General features: G+C 46.7%; 1 protein-coding gene across 1 annotated transcript in view; it reads left to right on the forward strand.

The window, feature by feature from the left end:
* Positions 1-18,455, forward strand: part of ADGRD2 (adhesion G protein-coupled receptor D2) — a 142,481-nt gene that overhangs the window by 98,131 nt on the left and 25,895 nt on the right. The window contains 4 exon segments of the mRNA XM_075579485.1: positions 7,872-7,913; positions 9,093-9,146; positions 9,417-9,561; positions 12,446-12,492. Coding sequence (XP_075435600.1) covers positions 7,872-7,913; positions 9,093-9,146; positions 9,417-9,561; positions 12,446-12,492 — 288 coding nt within the window.

The raw sequence follows: 18,455 nt of genomic DNA on the forward strand, positions 1-18,455 counted from the left end.
TGTTCTTATCTGCATTTCCTAGACATTTGCTGTTCAAACGATGCACTATTAAATCTTACTTCCAGGTCTCGGGGCTGACAAAATTGCAGATTTATGGAAGCCCTCATTATTTTATCTTGGGTTTGAACCGCTCATGCGTGTTAGAAATCCCCCTGGTGGCTGACTCCACGTTTTAATGAAGCGATGAGGCAGGACATTTAATTGCACTTATCTTACCAGCAAAACAATGTTCTCCTGTGGATTCCTACACTATAGTCTTGAAATGGGAGAAAATATCTTTATGCAAATGCTGTGGCCACAATATGTGACCATCACAGCACTCCACAAATACTATTGGATTTTTTTGGGAGGTGGGGAGTAGAAAAAGATGCATTTAAGTGATAATGCAACTCATATACGGTGACACTAATCATTATATTATCAGCCACTGGTGGTCTCCAAATACGAGGTTTTTTGGCTAATGGTGACGTTATGATTATTTAGCGAGGAGAAGACATTTTGGCCGTGGGGAACAAGGTCGCACTAACAGTTATATCCTAAAATAGATGATATTTTGTCCAACCCCCTACAGAGGTGCCACGATTAATAATAAAAATTCAAATTAGTATTGTATTATACAGTGGCGGATTTCCTATTAGGTCCGTTAGGCCTGGGCCTTGGGCAGCAACTTTTGGGGGTGGCAAAAATGTCCGCCCCCATATGCATTTGCCGCGCTCTCGGGCCTATCGGAGCTAATGGGAAGGCACTTAGCTGTGTCGGCCGCCCTCCTTGCTGCTGCCCTCCTCCTCCCTCAAAATCGAATGTCACGTGGCGCCGTGGATGTCACAAACAACGTCACACTGCGTCTCGTTGCCATGACGACGTGACGTCGCAACGTAAAATAACGTCACGTCGGCGACGTCCGCAGCAAATGACACTCAATTTTGAAGGAGGAGGAGGGCGGCAGCAAGGAGGCGCCTAGAGGCGGCGAATTTTGAAATCCGCCGCTGATTGTGCAGTATATGTATGTATATTTGTATAGGGCAGTGTTTTCCAACCTTTTTTTGGTTAAGAAACCCTATAATTATATTGTGAAATTCTGCAGAACCCCAACCCTCTCTAATAGCGAGTCTGAGATCAGATGCATTATAATGAACCCCAACCCTCTCTAATAGCGCGTCTGAGATCAGATGCATTGTAAGGAACCCCAACCATCTCTAATAACGTGTCTGAGATCAGATGCATTGTAAGGAACCCCAACCCTCTCTAATAGTGCGTCTGAGATCAGATGCATCGTAAGGAACCCCAACCCTCTCTAATAGTGCGTCTGAGATCAGATGCATTGTAAGGAACCCCAACCCTCTCTAATAGCACGTCTGAGATCAGATGCATTGTAAGGAACCCCAACCCTCTCTAATAGCGTGTCTGATATCAGATGCATTGTAAGGAACCCCAACCCTCTCTAATAGCGCGTCTGAGATCAGATGCATCGTAAGGAACCCCAACCCTCTCTAATAGCACGCCTGAGATCAGATGCATTGTAAGGAACCCCAACCCTCTCTAATAGCGTGTCTGATATCAGATGCATTGTAAGGAACCCCAACCCTCTCTAATAGCGCGTCTGAGATCAGATGTATCGTAAGGAACCCCAACCCTCTCTAATAGCGCGTCTGAGATCAGATGCATCGTAAGGAACCCCAACCCTCTCTAATAGCACGCCTGAGATCAGATGCATTGTAAGGAACCCCAACCCTCTCTAATAGCGTGTCTGATATCAGATGCATTGTAAGGAACCCCAACCCTCTCTAATAGCGCGTCTGAGATCAGATGCATCGTAAGGAACCCCAACCCTCTCTAATAGCGCGTCTGAGATCAGATGCATCGTAAGGAACCCCAACCCTCTCTAATAGCGCGTCTGAGATCAGATGCATCGTAAGGAACCCCAACCCTCTCTAATAGCGCGTCTGAGATCAGATACAGTGTAAGTAGAGACGGGCGAATCCGCCCAAATCCGTTATCTGTATTTTCGCTGATGTTACCCCCCAATATTCGTTTCACGGTGAATCAGCACAGGTGGCTCAATCAGTCCCTGCTTCAACACATGTGGCGCAAACAGAGGCTCCGACAGAGCCACTGATTGAGCCACCTGTGCTAAAGCTGTGATATCCTGTAAACCTGAGCTGTTGGTTGGGGGCGGGGGGCTGGAGTTGAGAACCCCTAGTTTAGAATCAATCAATAAATGTACCCGCTGAATCGGGGTTCCCCTTCCTTCTGCCCCTTTCTGCTGGCTGCGAGACCAGGGTTAAAGGACAAATTGAAAACCCCTTTGGAAGCCCGCTTGGCCGCGGGGAAAGGCCGGGGCCCAGCTATTGTGCAGCTGCGGCTGTCTCCTTTGGAGTGTTGCACCAGCCTGAACTTGGCAAGGGAAGCAGAGATGTGGTGTGGAGGAGTGCCTGGCTGGCCCGTTTGAAGGACAAGGAGATGCGGCTGTGCTCAGAATTGCCTAGTGTACCTACCAGGAAGGGCATTGGCTGGTGTTGATGAGATGCATTGCTTTTTATACCGCAGCTGATTTATTTGGCAAGAATAATAAAAAAAAAAGTATACAGCATAAATCAGGTGGAGAAGGAGAGACAGTGTTTGTTGGAGAATGTAATTAATCTGCGCTGTATGGCCTGGTTTTGACCCGCAAAGGGCTTCGTGCGTACACTCTCCCACTCAAACTAATTTCCCTGAGTTTTGAACGACTGACACCGACATATTTGCGGCGATAAACACTTAACGCCTCCGATGCCGGATGTTCCTGCGGGAGATTGGGAAGCCGGGCACATTGAAGAGACCTTCCTCAGTTTGGGGAAGCTGTGTGTGGGGCGGTATTTTTTCGATAGGTAGGCCGATAACTTTTATTTTTCGTGTCCACAAAAGGGCTAAAAGCGCGTCACTATTGCAATACTGTGCGCGGTACGCAGTGCCGTGCATTTTGCAGACACAATTCCCTGGCCGGCAGAGCTTGCAATCTGTTTTTGGTGCCTGAGGCACAGGGAGATATAGTGACTTGCCCATGGTCACAAGGATCTGACACCGGGGTGTGACCAGGACTCCCCAGGCTTTAGTCAGTCAGTGTCATTGTTAAAAGATGTCACTTTGTTATTTATTCAGCGTCATCTAGCAGTCAAAGGCGAAGAGCCATACCAGGGCATTATTCCATTACAGCTGCAGGCCAAGCAATGTCCTACATGCGTGTGTGTGTTTTTTTTTTAATAAATCAGTTCTGTACTATGAAAAAATACTTTTTTTTTTAAACTCTGAATGACATTTGTAATATATTATAATGCAACAAGCATTTTTTGTTTCTATAGCAACCATTTACAAAGTCACATTCCCTTCCTCTTCTGAAACAGGCTCTGGCACACCCCTCTTTTTGAGCCCTGCCCTCTCTCTAGCAGTGCACCAATTGTATCTGGTGACTGCCTGGTCACATGATCTTCCCCACAGAACTTTGTTTCTTTGGTCCTCTTCTGCTGCACTGACACCATTTAGTGAACCCCCCCCAAGGCGAATCTTCGCCGAACGATCACAGGAGAACGGATTAATCGACTACTTAGCTAATTACTTATCATTGTGTGGATTGTATTGATGCACATATTAAAGGGGAAAAAATAAATAAATAACGGCAGCTTGGACGCTACTTTAAGTTGACGGCTGCAAAGGAATTGGGATTTTTCTGCTGGGAAAACCCTGGTGCTATTTTCAGCGCTGGTTTTGTAGCTGCCACACTTCAGTATAAAATTCTGCGTCTGTTGAGTGTATCAAAGTGTCAGCGCGAACGTCCCTTTGTTGATTTTGGAGCAGGTGGTGGAGGAGTTGCTTGGATTAATAGTATAATGAGACACACCGCAGTAAAAATAACTAGTCCGAAACTGACGCAGAGAAGCATAATGCTCATAATACTCTATGTGTCATGTAAATAATCCTCCCAAACTCCTCTTACTGACTCTCCCCAAGCTGGAGCAGGAACATTGATACTCTGACGCCAAGAGGCGCAAAACTAAAATCAAGCTCTCTGCACCAACGTTGCCATGGAGAAAGGGTCTCAATGCCAGTCCTCAAGCCCCCGCCCCCCCACCAGGTCAGATTTTAAGGATATCCCTGCTTCAGCACAGGTGGCTCAATCAGTTCCTGCTTCAGCACAGGTGGCTCAATCAGAGGCTCAGTCAAAGAGCCTCTGATTGAGCCACCTGTGCTGAAGTTGGGACATCCTGGAAACGTGACCTGTTGGGGGTGGGAGGGAGGGCAGATGAGGATTGAAGTTGAGCCCCCTGCCTTAGTACATAGACCCCCTTGGGCGTAATTCTTTATATTCCCAAGAAGCAGGTTGGGACGTTTTCAGCCAAAAGTCCCAATTGACTTTAATGGGTTTTTTTGGCTGAAAATGACCCAAATTACTACTTCGGCATACATGTAGAATAAAGGGGAGATACTCAGAGCTCCGTTAAATCTGGGGTACAAACGTGGCGTTACCTAGACTGGTAACGTCGGTTAGTTTCCCGGTGTTTAATGGGTACCCTGAAAGCTAAATACATGCAAGAACAATGGCCGTTAGGGATCTCATGAGCATAAGCTTCACGCGGTGTGTGGTTCGCACTGCCTGGCGTTCGCTTAATTCAACATGGCGGTAACCCTGCCTCACCCAGGGACGGTGTTACTTCTATCATGTGCTTGATCTTTGTTGAATCGGCAACCCCACCCACTGGAATGTTAATGAGCCATGGGGACACAAAGGAAAGATCTTTTTGTTCACTCCAGCATACATCTGCGTTGCCCCAAAGGCGCACAGCCTTTGCCGCAGCCAAAGGGCGTGAGCCGTTTGCTGCCCTTAGCTGATGTTAGTTGATGTTAAAGCTGCTCTATTTCTATCTGAAACTCACAAGCCCTTTATCCCCTGTACCCAATTTTCCTACTTTATCTGTCCATGAAATGCCTGTGAAGTGACTGTATAACCCTGTTCTTTTATTGCAACCATGTATTTTTATAACTCTGTGCCCACGACATACTTGAAAACGAGAGGTAACTCTCAATGTATTACTGCCTGGTAAAACATTTTTATAAATATAAAAAATCAGGTCCCTGTGTAGGGGTTTCATTTAAGTAAAAAACAAGACGACAGGAGAGGAAAAGACCCGGCAAATAACAATATAATAGTTATATCAGACCTACCCAGACACTGTAACAGACCTACCTGTGATCTCACACTTATCCTGTCCCTGTAACAGACCTACCTGTGGTCTTACACTTATCCTGCCTCTGTAACAGACCTGTGATCTCACACTTATCCTGCCCCTGTAACAGATCTATCTCAGGGTCTGGATGTGAGTAACGCCACCGTTAGCGCTGACCTAACTACCGTAACGTTAAATTCCTGCGCTAACTATACTGGCGCGCTGGGGCCCAGCGCTGTTTTCCATATCACCAGACCGTTATAGTAACGCACAGGCTCGTTATGGCTGGAAACAGTGCTGAACGCAGCGTCAGTGAGCTTGGAAGACCCCCGTTAGGACTTAACAAGATGTTATCGTACCGTTAAGTATTTAACGGACTTCTGAGGGACCGCCCCACTGCTGGTTCAGCGCGCAGTAAACGGGGTTCATATTTGTCAGGGTGCAATGTCTCTGATGTTGCACAAGCAAACTTCGTGACTGCCATCGCCCTGCCCTCCCACAGCAGAAAATGTGTTTATAGCACAGCTGCAATGTATTGTTCCCTCTCGGCACTGCATTACAGTGAAGCCGCACAGGATACACTCATAACATACACGGTAAGTGGGGATGTGATGGCTTCATCGACGTATTCTGCTGTCCATTAACTTTGACCTGTTTCAAACAGTTCAGTTTCTCTGCTGAAAAAAAACCGGCACACACCGCTATCCTCAGCAATACATTAATCAATTAATAGCGAACCATCCACTTAACCACGTATCGCCCGCCCTTTAGGTATCAGCAGAGAGCACGGCAAACAATGCAGTGTATGCGGGTATAAAACACGTCGGAAGCAAGAGTGGGAACGTGACAAATAGGTCGTCATAGAAATGGAGAACTAATGCAGCTTTATGCAGTGACCCCATAACATCACTAGCAATGAGGGACTTAGCCGCGCTTAGCTGTGAAAGTAGGAAAATAAGACTGCGTGCGCGCTGTGTGCGTGCTGATATGTTGAAATTGAATTGCAGGTGGCTGTGTCTACATATCCCCATAATAATACCTATAATATATAAACACAAAGAGAGGTCTGGAGGTGTAAAGGCCGTGGGTTTTATTAACATACATCACATAACCTGATAAGTAGGTGACAGTCCCGTTTTTTTTGCCCTTTGTCACGGGTCCCGGCTATTCTGCCCACTGTCCTGTTTTTTTTTCTGTGCCCCGGCCCCCTGTGCGCAAGCGCTCGTTGCGCTGTCGGCGCTCGCGTCTACGCATGCACAGCATTTGTTCCGGTTATTGACTACATGTGACACAACATAATTATGCAGTTTGGCACTTTTCCGGGGGGTGGTTGGACACCTTTTCTATTATCATGAGCACTTCCCGAACGATTTGGCAAGTTTGCTATTCAGAAAGCTTCGAAGACCTGCCAAACTCGTACAGGAAGTGCATCTCCCGAGCGGCAGCGCCGCGGCCCAAACACACCGGGCGGGAGCTGGAAAACAGCTCCAACTCGCGTTTTTTATAAAATCTCCCTATTCTAGTCGTTTCAATGAGAACATTGAGGCTGTCACCTAGCGAGCTGCTCACCAATTTCATTTCGCCACCCCAAGGGTAGCGGCATGGGATTTGCGAATAGGTCTTAGAATAAAAAATAGATTTTTAATGCATCGGATTGATGCCGGGGGTCTCCGGAGCTGATACACATTAATATTAGCTCCAGAGACCCCCGGCTTCCATCCAATGCAATAAAAATACATTTACAGGCAGCTTCATTAACTTAGCGGCTAACCACTAAGGTAATGAAGGGGTTACACACCAGTGCCCGGTTTATAGGGGGTATCGGGGTGGGTGAAGGTGGCATTTGGCCCATGGTGGGTATTTATGCCTACTGGGAGGGTAGCGGAAGGAGTAAACCCCTTCATTACCTTAGTGGTTACTACCACTAAGGTAATAAAGGGGTTAACCCATCCCGCTACCCACCCGGTAGTCATACATACCAACCATGGGCCAAATACCCCCTTCACCCACCCCCGCTACCCCAATAAACATTAAAACCCAATATTTGCCAACACACCCATTGATTGCCAGTGTGGTTACCTCAATGGGAGCAAAGATAACCCGAATGGCAATGAATGGGGATCCTACTACCCACCCCTTCTACTCACTACAACACATACTGTACAGTAAAGGGCAAAATCCCTATCATCCAAATCTGGATAATAGCTCATTTGCCCATTAAAAATAAAACATTATCCAGCCAGCATAAAGTGTATTACTGTAAAGTTGCACTTACCCCTGCCAGGATGAAGGTCGTCCTCGTCATCCTTGTCTTCCTCCCCATCCTCCGTGGCTGCAACATAACAATTAAAAACAAACTAATGGCCACTTACACCTTAATCACCTTAGCGGTTAATAACCGCTATAGTAATTAAGGGGTTAATCCCCTTAATTTTGTGTATTTTTGGTGCTTGTTTTTTTAAGGTTGCCCATTGACTGCCATAGTGGTAAATCATGCCCATATATGGTGTACAATTCTGCCAATCAATGGGTAGAGGGTGGGGGTAGTTGCCCCGGGGAGGGTGGTTTGACGTCCCGGGTGGGTAGCGAGGGAGGGGGGTTAACTCCTTAATTACTATAATGGTTACTAACCCTGCATTCTGTTCAACCTTCTGTCATCCTGTTTCCTCCTAGGGGCTGTACATATTCTTGGTCTATGCCATTTACAACAGCGAGGTAAGACGTTCTGCGTTCCACCCCGATAAATACAGCAATGAAATGCTATGATTGGTACGCTATGATTGCTATGCTATGATTGTGTAATGAGTGCTCACTACAAACAGAACGGGACCGTGAGGCTTAGGTGGGGATGTTAGAATACACCAACCTACAACCGTGTAACCGCGTCCGGATTGCAGAGTCGTGTCGTGTAGCTGGGTCAGGGTAGGAGAAGTCGGATGGTTGTGGTACTCGCCGTGGTCTAGGATTGGAGAAGTCGGATGGTCGTTCTGCGTAGCAAGGGTCCAGGAGTAGAGAAGGTGGGAGTCCAAATGCAAGCCGAGGTCAGGGGTCAGAGAAGGCAGTGGTCCGGGTACAAGCTGAGGTCAAAGGTAGAGAAATCAAGACAGCATGCAAGGGCAACAGCGGGGCAGCAGGATGCTTTGAGGCAAGAACTTCGTAACATAAACAGAAATTTATGCTCTGCCAAATTGGGGGAGGATTTGGTGAGCATAAATAGGGCAGGTAGCCAATAGCAGGTTAGTACAAGGCTGCAGGGTAATGAATGAGAACCGCCCCCTCAGATGTATTCAGTCCACTGATAGGTAGGGGCGGGAAGAAGAGGAGGTGCAGAATAATTAATGTTGTTAACCCCTTGCATGTCCGTGGGGATGAGGCGCCATTGTGGAGTGGGAGCAGGAGCGCCCTCCGTTGCGTCATGGGACGCGGTGGGGGGGCGGAGCCTAGGTCCGGTCCTGGTAATGGGAATGCGGAGCTTGCGCGAAAAGCGTCACCCGCGATGTCGCGAGGGGCCTAAGGCCGATCCGTGAGGTCCCCGCCCGACTGACAGCACGACTCCTGTGCAGGACCTCAGAGTGAGGTGCGTCACCCCTCCCGTCGCGTTTTTTCAACCTCATCTACTATATAACTACTATCTAATTGCTGGTATTAAAGGGTTACTCTGTGCCACCTCTTCTCTGATTTAGGGGCTCATTCTAAGAATCATTAACTTGAATTTTTGGCTGAAAGCAGCCCAAATGGCCGCTTCGTTCAATATAGAATAAGGCCCGTCAAAGAACATTGTCTTGCTATATATTGCGTTAGCAAGCTGAATGTCTGTTTATTAGGATCCTATTTATACAATAGAATGAAATGTATATCTTTAACCCGTTTTGTGCATTTGCTTGGTGTGTGTAGGTGAGGAACGCCATACAGAGGATGAAGGAGAGGAAGAAGGCCCTCTCTTTCACAGTAAGTTCACAGCTTTGTGAGAATATGAGACGTTTTCATGTGGGCGAACCAGGCCATACTGTATATGTGTAAAACCAGAGACAGAACATGAAACACAAACAGAGCTCAGTTCGGGAATCCGCAGTGTGTAATGGTAATAGTAATAATAATCCGCAAACCAAATCCGCGGGACCAAAGGAACCGGCCAAGCGGCTGTGAATACAATCCGCCCCCCAAAATTGGCCCATCTCTAGTAAAGAGTGTAAGACATTGTTATTACTGGTGTTTCAGAACTGCTCACACCCAACCAACTACTTATCAAGCCCAAGGAATACAATATGGGATACCAGGCAGCAAAGCCTTTCCCCTCCAACAAGCACATTATCAACACCAGTGCAGCAAGAGCAGCCTCCTATCAAGAATACCATCAGCAAAGGTAAGGCGGTCGTACTACAGCTACAAAAGGTGCCCGCGACGCACCGACGTCAACGTGACGTTGCTTTGCTGTGATTGGAAGTTTTCAGCCGACAGCGCGCTGAAAAACAGTTTCGGCTGTCGGCTGAGAATCCCAACGCCTCAGCACGCCTGCGGGCGCTCGCGGGAGCCCCCTCTCAAGACATCCTCATTGAGGATGCCGGGGGGCTCATCGCGGTGCGTCCGCACGGTGCAGCGCTGTCTGTCCTTCCATGGACGCAGCCTAAGGAAACTAACTTTGTGCTGCAGTCTGTGACATGCTGCAGCTGATATGTAACATTGTATTGCTAACTGTGACAGCTTTCAGAGTGATAGACAGCATGCTGTTTGGAACACAGCAACAGATCTGTTTTGTGATACTTTGTTGATAAAGGCCAGAGCTCAAAAAGGTGTGTGAGAGCCTGTTCCAAAAGAGGAAGTGGATGTGACTTACTAAATGGTTGATGTGGCAACCAAAGGAAGATCAGCACATTAATAATGGCATTAGGAGTTTTAAAAATGCAGACAGTATTATCTAATACTCCAGAACTGATTTATTTAATAAAAAAACTTATAGGATGTTTCACATTTGGCTGCTTTAACGCTTTAACGCTTTTGCTAACAGGAAAAAAACAAATTACTAGGAGTTAATAAAAACCCATGCTCCAAAAAATTATTACAAGGAATATCATGGGCTCATGGTGGTGGAGAGACCTGTATGTCAAGTTTGAGTACGGGAACTTGTTATTCCTCAATATGGCCCATATTATCCATTAGGAACATTCAAATCCAAAATTATCCCTGTTAGGAACATTCAAATCCCAAATTATCCCTGTTAGGAATAGCCTTATCCCATATTACCCGCTAGGAATATCCTCATCCTGTATTACCCATTAGGAACATCTACTTCCCATATTACCCGTTAGGAACATCTACTTCCCATATTACCCGTTAGGAACATCTACTTCCCATATTACCCGTTCGGAATATCCCCATCCCATATTACCCGTTAGGAATACCCTCATCTCATATTACCCGTTAGGAACATGCTCACCCGATATTACCCGTTAGGAACATGATCACCCCATATTACCCGTTAGGAACATGCTCACCCCATATTACCCGTTAGGAACATGCTCACCCCATATTACCCGTTAGGAATATCCTCACCCCATATTACCCGTTAGGAAAATGCTCACCCCATATTACCCGTTAGGAACATCCTCACCCCATATTACCCGTTAGGAACATGCTCACCCCATATTACCCGTTAGGAACATCCTCACCCCATATTACCCATTAGGAACATGCTCACCCCATATTACCCGTTAGGAACATCCTCATCCCATATTACCCATTAGGAACATGCTCACCCCATATTACCCGTTAGGAACATGCTCACCCCATATTACCCGTTAGGAACATCCTCACCCCATATTACCCGTTAGGAACATCCTCACCCCATATTACCCGTTAGGAACATGCTCACCCCATATTACCCGTTAGGAACATGCTCACCCCATATTACCCGTTAGGAACATCCTCACCCCATATTACCCGTTAGGAACATGCTCACCCCATATTACCCGTTAGGAACATGCTCACCCCATATTACCCGTTAGGAACATGCTCGTCCCATATTACCCGTTAGGAACATGCTCACCCCATATTACCCGTTAGGAACATGCTCACCCCATATTACCCGTTAGGAACATGCTCACCCCATATTACCCGTTAGGAACATCCTCACCCCATATTACCCGTTAGGAACATCCTCACCCCATATTACCCGTTAGGAACATGCTCACCCCATATTACCCGTTAGGAACATGCTCACCCCATATTACCCGTTAGGAACATCCTCACCCCATATTACCCGTTAGGAACATGCTCACCCCATATTACCCGTTAGGAACATGCTCACCCCATATTACCCGTTAGGAACATGCTCGTCCCATATTACCCGTTAGGAACATGCTCACCCCATATTACCCGTTAGGAACATGCTCACCCCATATTACCCGTTAGGAACATCCTCATCCCATATTACCCGTTAGGAACATGCTCACCCCATATTACCCGTTAGGAACATCCTCACCCCATATTACCCGTTAGGAACATGCTCACCCCATATTACCCGTTAGGAACATCCTCATCCCATATTACCCGTTAGGAACATGCTCACCCCATATTACCCGTTAGGAACATCCTCACCCCATATTACCCGTTAGGAACATGCTCACCCCATATTACCCGTTAGGAACATCCTCACCCCATATTACCCGTTAGGAAGAGTCTCACCCCATATTACCCGTTAGGAACATGCTCACCCCATATTACCCGTTAGGAACATGCTCAACCCATATTACCCGTTAGGAACATGCTCACCCCATATTACCCGTTAGGAACATGCTCACCCCATATTACCCGTTAGGAAGAGCCTCACCCCATATTACCCGTTAGTGCGTTCACTGTCCCTAGGGTGGCCAGGTGTTCGGTATTGAACCGGACTGTCCTGTATTTGGATACTCTGTCCAGTAAAGAATGAGCGGTACTGTAATACTGGACATGTATGTGCCCGGTATTCCCTCCCTGGACATAGTGACCTGACGCACCTTTCACCATTGAGTCCAGTATTTTTGGAGAAGCCCCCTGGCAGCCCTCGCTGTCCCATGGCAGGCCTCTCTGGCAGTGATCAGGTTAAAATGACCCTTATTGCTTAATAATCAGAACTGACGCCCAATGTTTAGGCTGCAGACCTTCTCCCTGTTAGAAAGGATGTTGGCTCTAACATCTCCTTCTAGCGCTGGCGCCCGGCGTTGTTCTTCCGGGGCCTCTTTAACTCGCTCATTTCAACTTGTTTCCAGGAAAACACCCAGTGAACATTTCCTCCATCGTGTCAACGGAAATAACGGTGAGTAGCGACCTTCCTTTGTTCTGCGTGGGTTATATTTATGATAAGTGAACCCTTTGCCCTGTGCTCTCCACGGCGCAATTTACAGGCGCGTGCAATCTCTGCGCTGGAGACCTAACAATGTAACGTTTGCCTCCCAGTGCAAATGGAGGTACAGTCTCAAATCTACAATGCTGTGTAGTGTCGCTTAATGCAGGGGTTCTCCACTCCAACCCCAACAGGTCAGGTCTTCAGGATATCCCTGCTTCAGCACAGGCGGCTCAATCAGTGTCTTTGACTGAGCCACTGAATGAGCCACCTCTGCTGAAGCAGGGATATCCTTAAACCCTGACCTGTTGTGGGGCCTTGAGGACTGGAGTGGAGATCCCTAGACGTAACGTGACGTTTTCATTGACGGCGTGTCTAAGAATAGTAACGTAACGTTCAGTCGGGTTTTCTTCCGTAAAAAGCATAGCGTTAACTATCACTGCGCATTGGTCATAATGATATGCAAATGAGGTGTTATCATAACATTGCATATCCACTAATGTCCATTACGGTTAACGGGGGGCTTAACGCGACGTTAGTTGGCTCACACCGAACCTCGGAATGAGTCCCTTCCAGACCAGGAAGTACGGTAGGGCTTTTGCAGGGTCGGGGTGGGAGTGCCAGCGCAGAGAGGTGATATAACTAACATAGTTATTTCCGAACATTATGTTAATCTCCCACTTCAGGGTCTGGATGGGAGTAACGCTAATACATACTTAACATACACGTAGGTTGGCCATATTTTGCGCAGGACAAATTGTGCGCATGCGCGAACGGCAAGTCCTCATCTTGCATGCTCGCGAGCTTGCTTGCAAGTGGCGACCACGCATGCGCGATTGGTGCTTGTCGGCTGCGCATTCGCGAGCGGCCAGTGATTAGAAAACCGGGACGTGTGGTCACCCTACGTGCACGTGATTGGAGGAGAACACACCGTTATGCTATGATAACGTAAGCCTATGCTAATGAGATGAGTTCGGGTGTGCTTTTGGCATAGGCGGGCAATTCGCTTGGAAGATCGGCGTTAACCTCAGGGAACATGTCGCCGGGCCTGGTTTTAGGCAACGTCCCGTTACAAGCCCGGACTTGACCGGAACTATGTGGATCTGGGCCCAAGTGACATGTCAAGTGGGATAAAAGCCTGGTGCTCGGACGTGACGTCTGTCCTTCCACTTCACGGGACCGCTTGGCTACAACTAGGAAACACCTATTTAATCAGTTTAAATGCTGTTGGGGTTCCTCTGGGCCTGGGGTCTCCAAGCTCAGTCCTCAGGGGCTACCAACTGGCCAGTTGAAGACTGAGCCACTGATTGAGCCACCTGTGCTGAAGCTGGGATGTCCTGAAAACCTGGCCTGTTGGTGGCCCTTGAGGACCGCGTTTGGAGACCCCACCCCAAGAGTGGCCAACTCCAATCCTCAAAGGCCACTAATATCCCAGGTTTTCAGGAAATCCAGACTTCAGCACAGGTGGCTCAATCAGTGGCTCAGACTGAGCCAGCTGTGCTGAAGCAGGGATATTCTTAATGTTCCTAAACATCTGTGGTAATGTTTCTTTGCTTTTTACAAAGCAGTAGATGAGTAGGTGTTGATTTTGCCCAGGTGCCAAGGTCGTGCTTGAAAGCACATTAGTGACTACATACCAAAGCAAAGAACAGCTTATTTCCACGTACACACGTGGGTTTTGCATTCTCTGTTACAAATGGAAGAAATATTTTAATTACATGACACATTACACAGGTCAGAAGCTGCGTGAAGTTTACACAACAGCCCCGATTAATGATCGGGAGAATTTTATACATACCATTATAATATTTCTGCCACTTAACGTAGCCAGGTAAAAATATATATTTCTTAACTTCTCAGCGCAATTGATTCAGAAAGTTATCATGATCCTTAAAGTGACTGTTTTACTCACCGTGAATCTTGTAAACAATGAATACGTTTCGCTTTTCTCTGGACACACGGAATTTATGCATTTCTGCAACTGCTGTTTTCTGTTTGACCAATGATGGCAGAATAATTTACCCACAGCTTTGAGGACTGACAAACAGTCTGATCATGCAAAGACCTTAGATTAGATACCGTGGAAATGTTACATTTAATAAGAAAAAAACATTTTAAAATGCTTTTACCTGTCCGATTTTGTTTCTAAAATATAAGGGGTCTCTATGTATCAATTTAGAAAAATAAATGTTTAGATGCAATGCAACGTGTTTTGGAGCAGAGCTGATTCATATGTAAGATCATTCTCTTACATCTGCGGCACGTTCTATAGTGCCGGGCGCGTGCTACGCTGTGCGCGCGAGCGGATTTTTAGTTGGCTGAGCCTTTCCATAGATGTGCCGCGCGCGCACGGCAGGGAGAGGGGACCCGACAGACAGCGGCGAAGATGAAGAAATTCATCTTTTTGCGCCGCTGTCTGCGCTCAAATGTATGTATATGTGTGTACTGTATGTATGTATGTATGAGTGGATGTGTGTTTGTATGCATGTATGCGTGGATGTGTGTTTGTATGCATGTATGCGTGGATGTGTGTTTGTATGCATGTATGCGTGGATGTGTGTTTGTATGCATGTATGCGTGGATGTGTGTTTGTATGCATGTATGAGTGGATGTGTGTTTGTATGCATGTATGCGTGGATGTGTGTTTGTATGCATGTATGCGTGGATGTGTGTTTGTATGCATGTATGCGTGGATGTGTGTTTGTATGCATGTATGCGTGGATGTGTGTTTGTATGCATGTATGCGTGGATGTGTGTTTGTATGCATGTATGCGTGGATGTGTGTTTGTATGCATGTATGCGTGGATGTGTGTTTGTATGCATGTATGCGTGGATGTGTGTTTGTATGCATGTATGCGTGGATGTGTGTTTGTATGCATGTATGCGTGGATGTGTGTTTGTATGCATGTATGCGTGGATGTGTGTTTGTATGCATGTATGCGTGGATGTGTGTTTGTATGCATGTATGCGTGGATGTGTGTTTGTATGCATGTATGCGTGGATGTGTGTTTGTATGCATGTATGCGTGGATGTATGTTTGTATGCATGTATGCGTGGATGTGTGTTTGTATGCATGTATGCGTGGATGTGTGTTTGTATGCATGTATGCGTGGATGTGTGTTTGTATGCATGTGTGTGTGTGGGTCAAGGATTATAAAACAAAACAAAAAAATATTTATTAAACTTTTTTTTTTCTTTAAAAAAATCTGTCTAGGACTTACGTTCACTCACACATCCCATGCACACACACATACACACATACACACATACACACATACACACACATATACACTAACCTGCAGCTCCCGGCTCTATATACACAAAAGCATGCGGCACGTGCACGCGCTTTTGCATAGGAACGCACGGCCGCATCCTGTATAGAACAGCCCTAATGCAGAATGTTAGACTTACGACACTTCAGAAGTAGAGAATTTGGGGGGCAAATAAATATTATAATCTGTGCACCATGTAACTCCTCCCACTGACTCTCCCCAAGGTGCAAGCTGGGGCAGAGACGTAGAATGTGATACATCTTATTATAATCTGTGCCCCATGTAACTCCCCCCAACTCCTCCTACTGACTCTCCCCAAGGTGTAAACTGGGGCAGAGACGCAGAATGTGATACATCTCATTATAATCTGTGCCCCATGTAACTGCTCCCCAACTCCTCCTACTGACTCCCCCCAAGGTGCAAGCTGGGGCAGAGACGCAGAATGTGATACATCTCATTATAATCTGTGGAAAAGAAGTTATATCAGTGGCGCTCAACACTGTAATGATCAAAGCAATTCTAATAGATATTATAAAATATATATTATAAAATATACAACCAGAGCCACGGAAATCGGACGGGCGATCATTACAGTGTTGAGCGCCACTGATATAACTTCTTTTCCACTTCTATAGCCTGACTAGCTCCCCAAGGTGCAAGCTGGGGCAGAGATGCAGAATGTGATACATCTCATTATAATCTGTGCCCCATGTAACTCCCCCCCAACTCCTCCTACTGACTCTCCCCAAGGTGTAAACTGGGGCAGATAAGGTGAAATTGGAGGTCACATGGCCCAGTTTTGCTCCAAAATTGCCTCGATACATAGAACCCTTAGTTGGCAATCAGCTCGATATAACCTATTAAACATGTCCTCGTCCTGTCTTCACTTTGGTTAAGAGAGGCACAGCTCTTTAACTGTACCAGGTAACAGACATGGAGCACACTAGGCACAATGTACCTTTCACATTGACACATCAATTTAGTAAAACAACTGCCTCGATCCCCATTGCCTGTTGGTGTAACGTGCTACATCGGCGGCTAATGAACACACGCGGTTTGTAATTTTCCACCGGCTTACAGTGTGCGAGCGGAGAAAGTGATATTAAGTACAATTTCCAGGGAACTCGTTAGGATAAAAAGGCCAATGTAAAGAGTTCTTGATATAAAATAATCCCTCGGGGATTTTCAGCAGCACCTTTTGTTGACGAGTACACTAAGCTCCCCGAATCTGGCGATGCAAATGATTGCTAAATGACTCGCACTGAACATGTGAAGTGGATTTAAGAGCTTACGGAAGAGGCGAGTATTTGGTGGCGTTTGCAAGCCCCAACATATAAGGTTCTACCATTCAAATGCCAAGGTCAGGCTGCTTCCTGGTAAGCCAATATTTTACCCTCAGGATGTATTCTGAAACCCATACAGGAGGTGTGTGTGTGTGTGTGTGTGTGTGTGTGTGTGTGTGTGTGTGTGTGTGTGTGTGTGTGTGTGTGTGTGTGTGTGTGTGTGTGTGTGTGTGTGTGTGTGTGTGTGTGTGTGTCCAGAGAACACCTTGCAGAAACGTAACACACCTTATAACCCATTCAAGTAATTAGGCAGTAATGTGTCTTATGGCTTAGCATCGCTTAGTAATTCTGGACCTGAATGCTACGTGTAGCCAGCACTAGAGTATCTTACATTATCTGTATTCTTCTTTTTATCGAAAAGAAAAAGTTATTCTTGGGGAAACAGGACAGGATTACAATTTACTGCTACCGTCGCTAAATACAAATATATAGAGAAGGTCTGTTCATTTTGCTTGCACTAGTGGGGTCCACTCCCTGGGGTAACCCAGCTCAACCAGATGATACCCTATAAATACCTGTATGTAAGATAAGGGCATTTTCATGTTTGTCCATTTTATCAGACCTAACATCTGGTGGGATCAGCGTCCCTTGTAAAAACAAACAAAAAATAATACTGAAAGGGTTAAGTGCAAAGCCAAAAACCCATGGAAGGAAAGTTGTTTTATCCTGTTCGACTCCTTAGACTAGGGATGCCTAAACTCCAGTCCTCACGCCCCCTCAACAGGTCAGGTTTTCAGGATACCCCTGCGTCAGCACAAGTAACTCAATCAGTCCCTGCTTCAGCACAGGTGGCTCAATCAGAGGCGCAGTCTTTGAGTTCAGGTGGAAAGAGCCGCTATTATACTTTTCTCTATCATTCAGATTGGCAGCAAAAGGTGTTGGTGATAGAGCGAGATCTGACTCCCCTGCTTCAGAACACTGAGCAGAAAGGGAATATACGGCAGATAAAGCGTCCTCATGTTGCTTCAGGGGCAAAGGTGATATTACCAGCCCAGACTGGGAGGATTGGGACAGGAATAATGCGGCAGGTATAGATATAAACTTCAATCCATCTTACTATAATATTTCATGGGCTCTCGGGGCACGGGCTCACGGGGGTCCTTGGGTGGTCCCCGCAGGTGTCTGGGGGTCCTTGGGTGGTCCCGGCGGGTGTCTGGGGGTCCTCGGGTGGTTACTGCAGGTGTCCGGGGCCTCTAGGTGGTCCCCGCAGGTGTCCGGGGGGCCCACAGGGTTCTCGGGAGGTTCCCGCGGGTGTCCAGGGGCCTCCAGGTGCTTAAGGGGTTAGGGGCCTTTAGGTCGTATTTTTTTATTGTGCTGTTGC

This window comes from Ascaphus truei, chromosome 21 (assembly GCF_040206685.1).
Source record: "Ascaphus truei isolate aAscTru1 chromosome 21, aAscTru1.hap1, whole genome shotgun sequence".
NCBI lineage: Eukaryota > Metazoa > Chordata > Amphibia > Anura > Ascaphidae > Ascaphus > Ascaphus truei.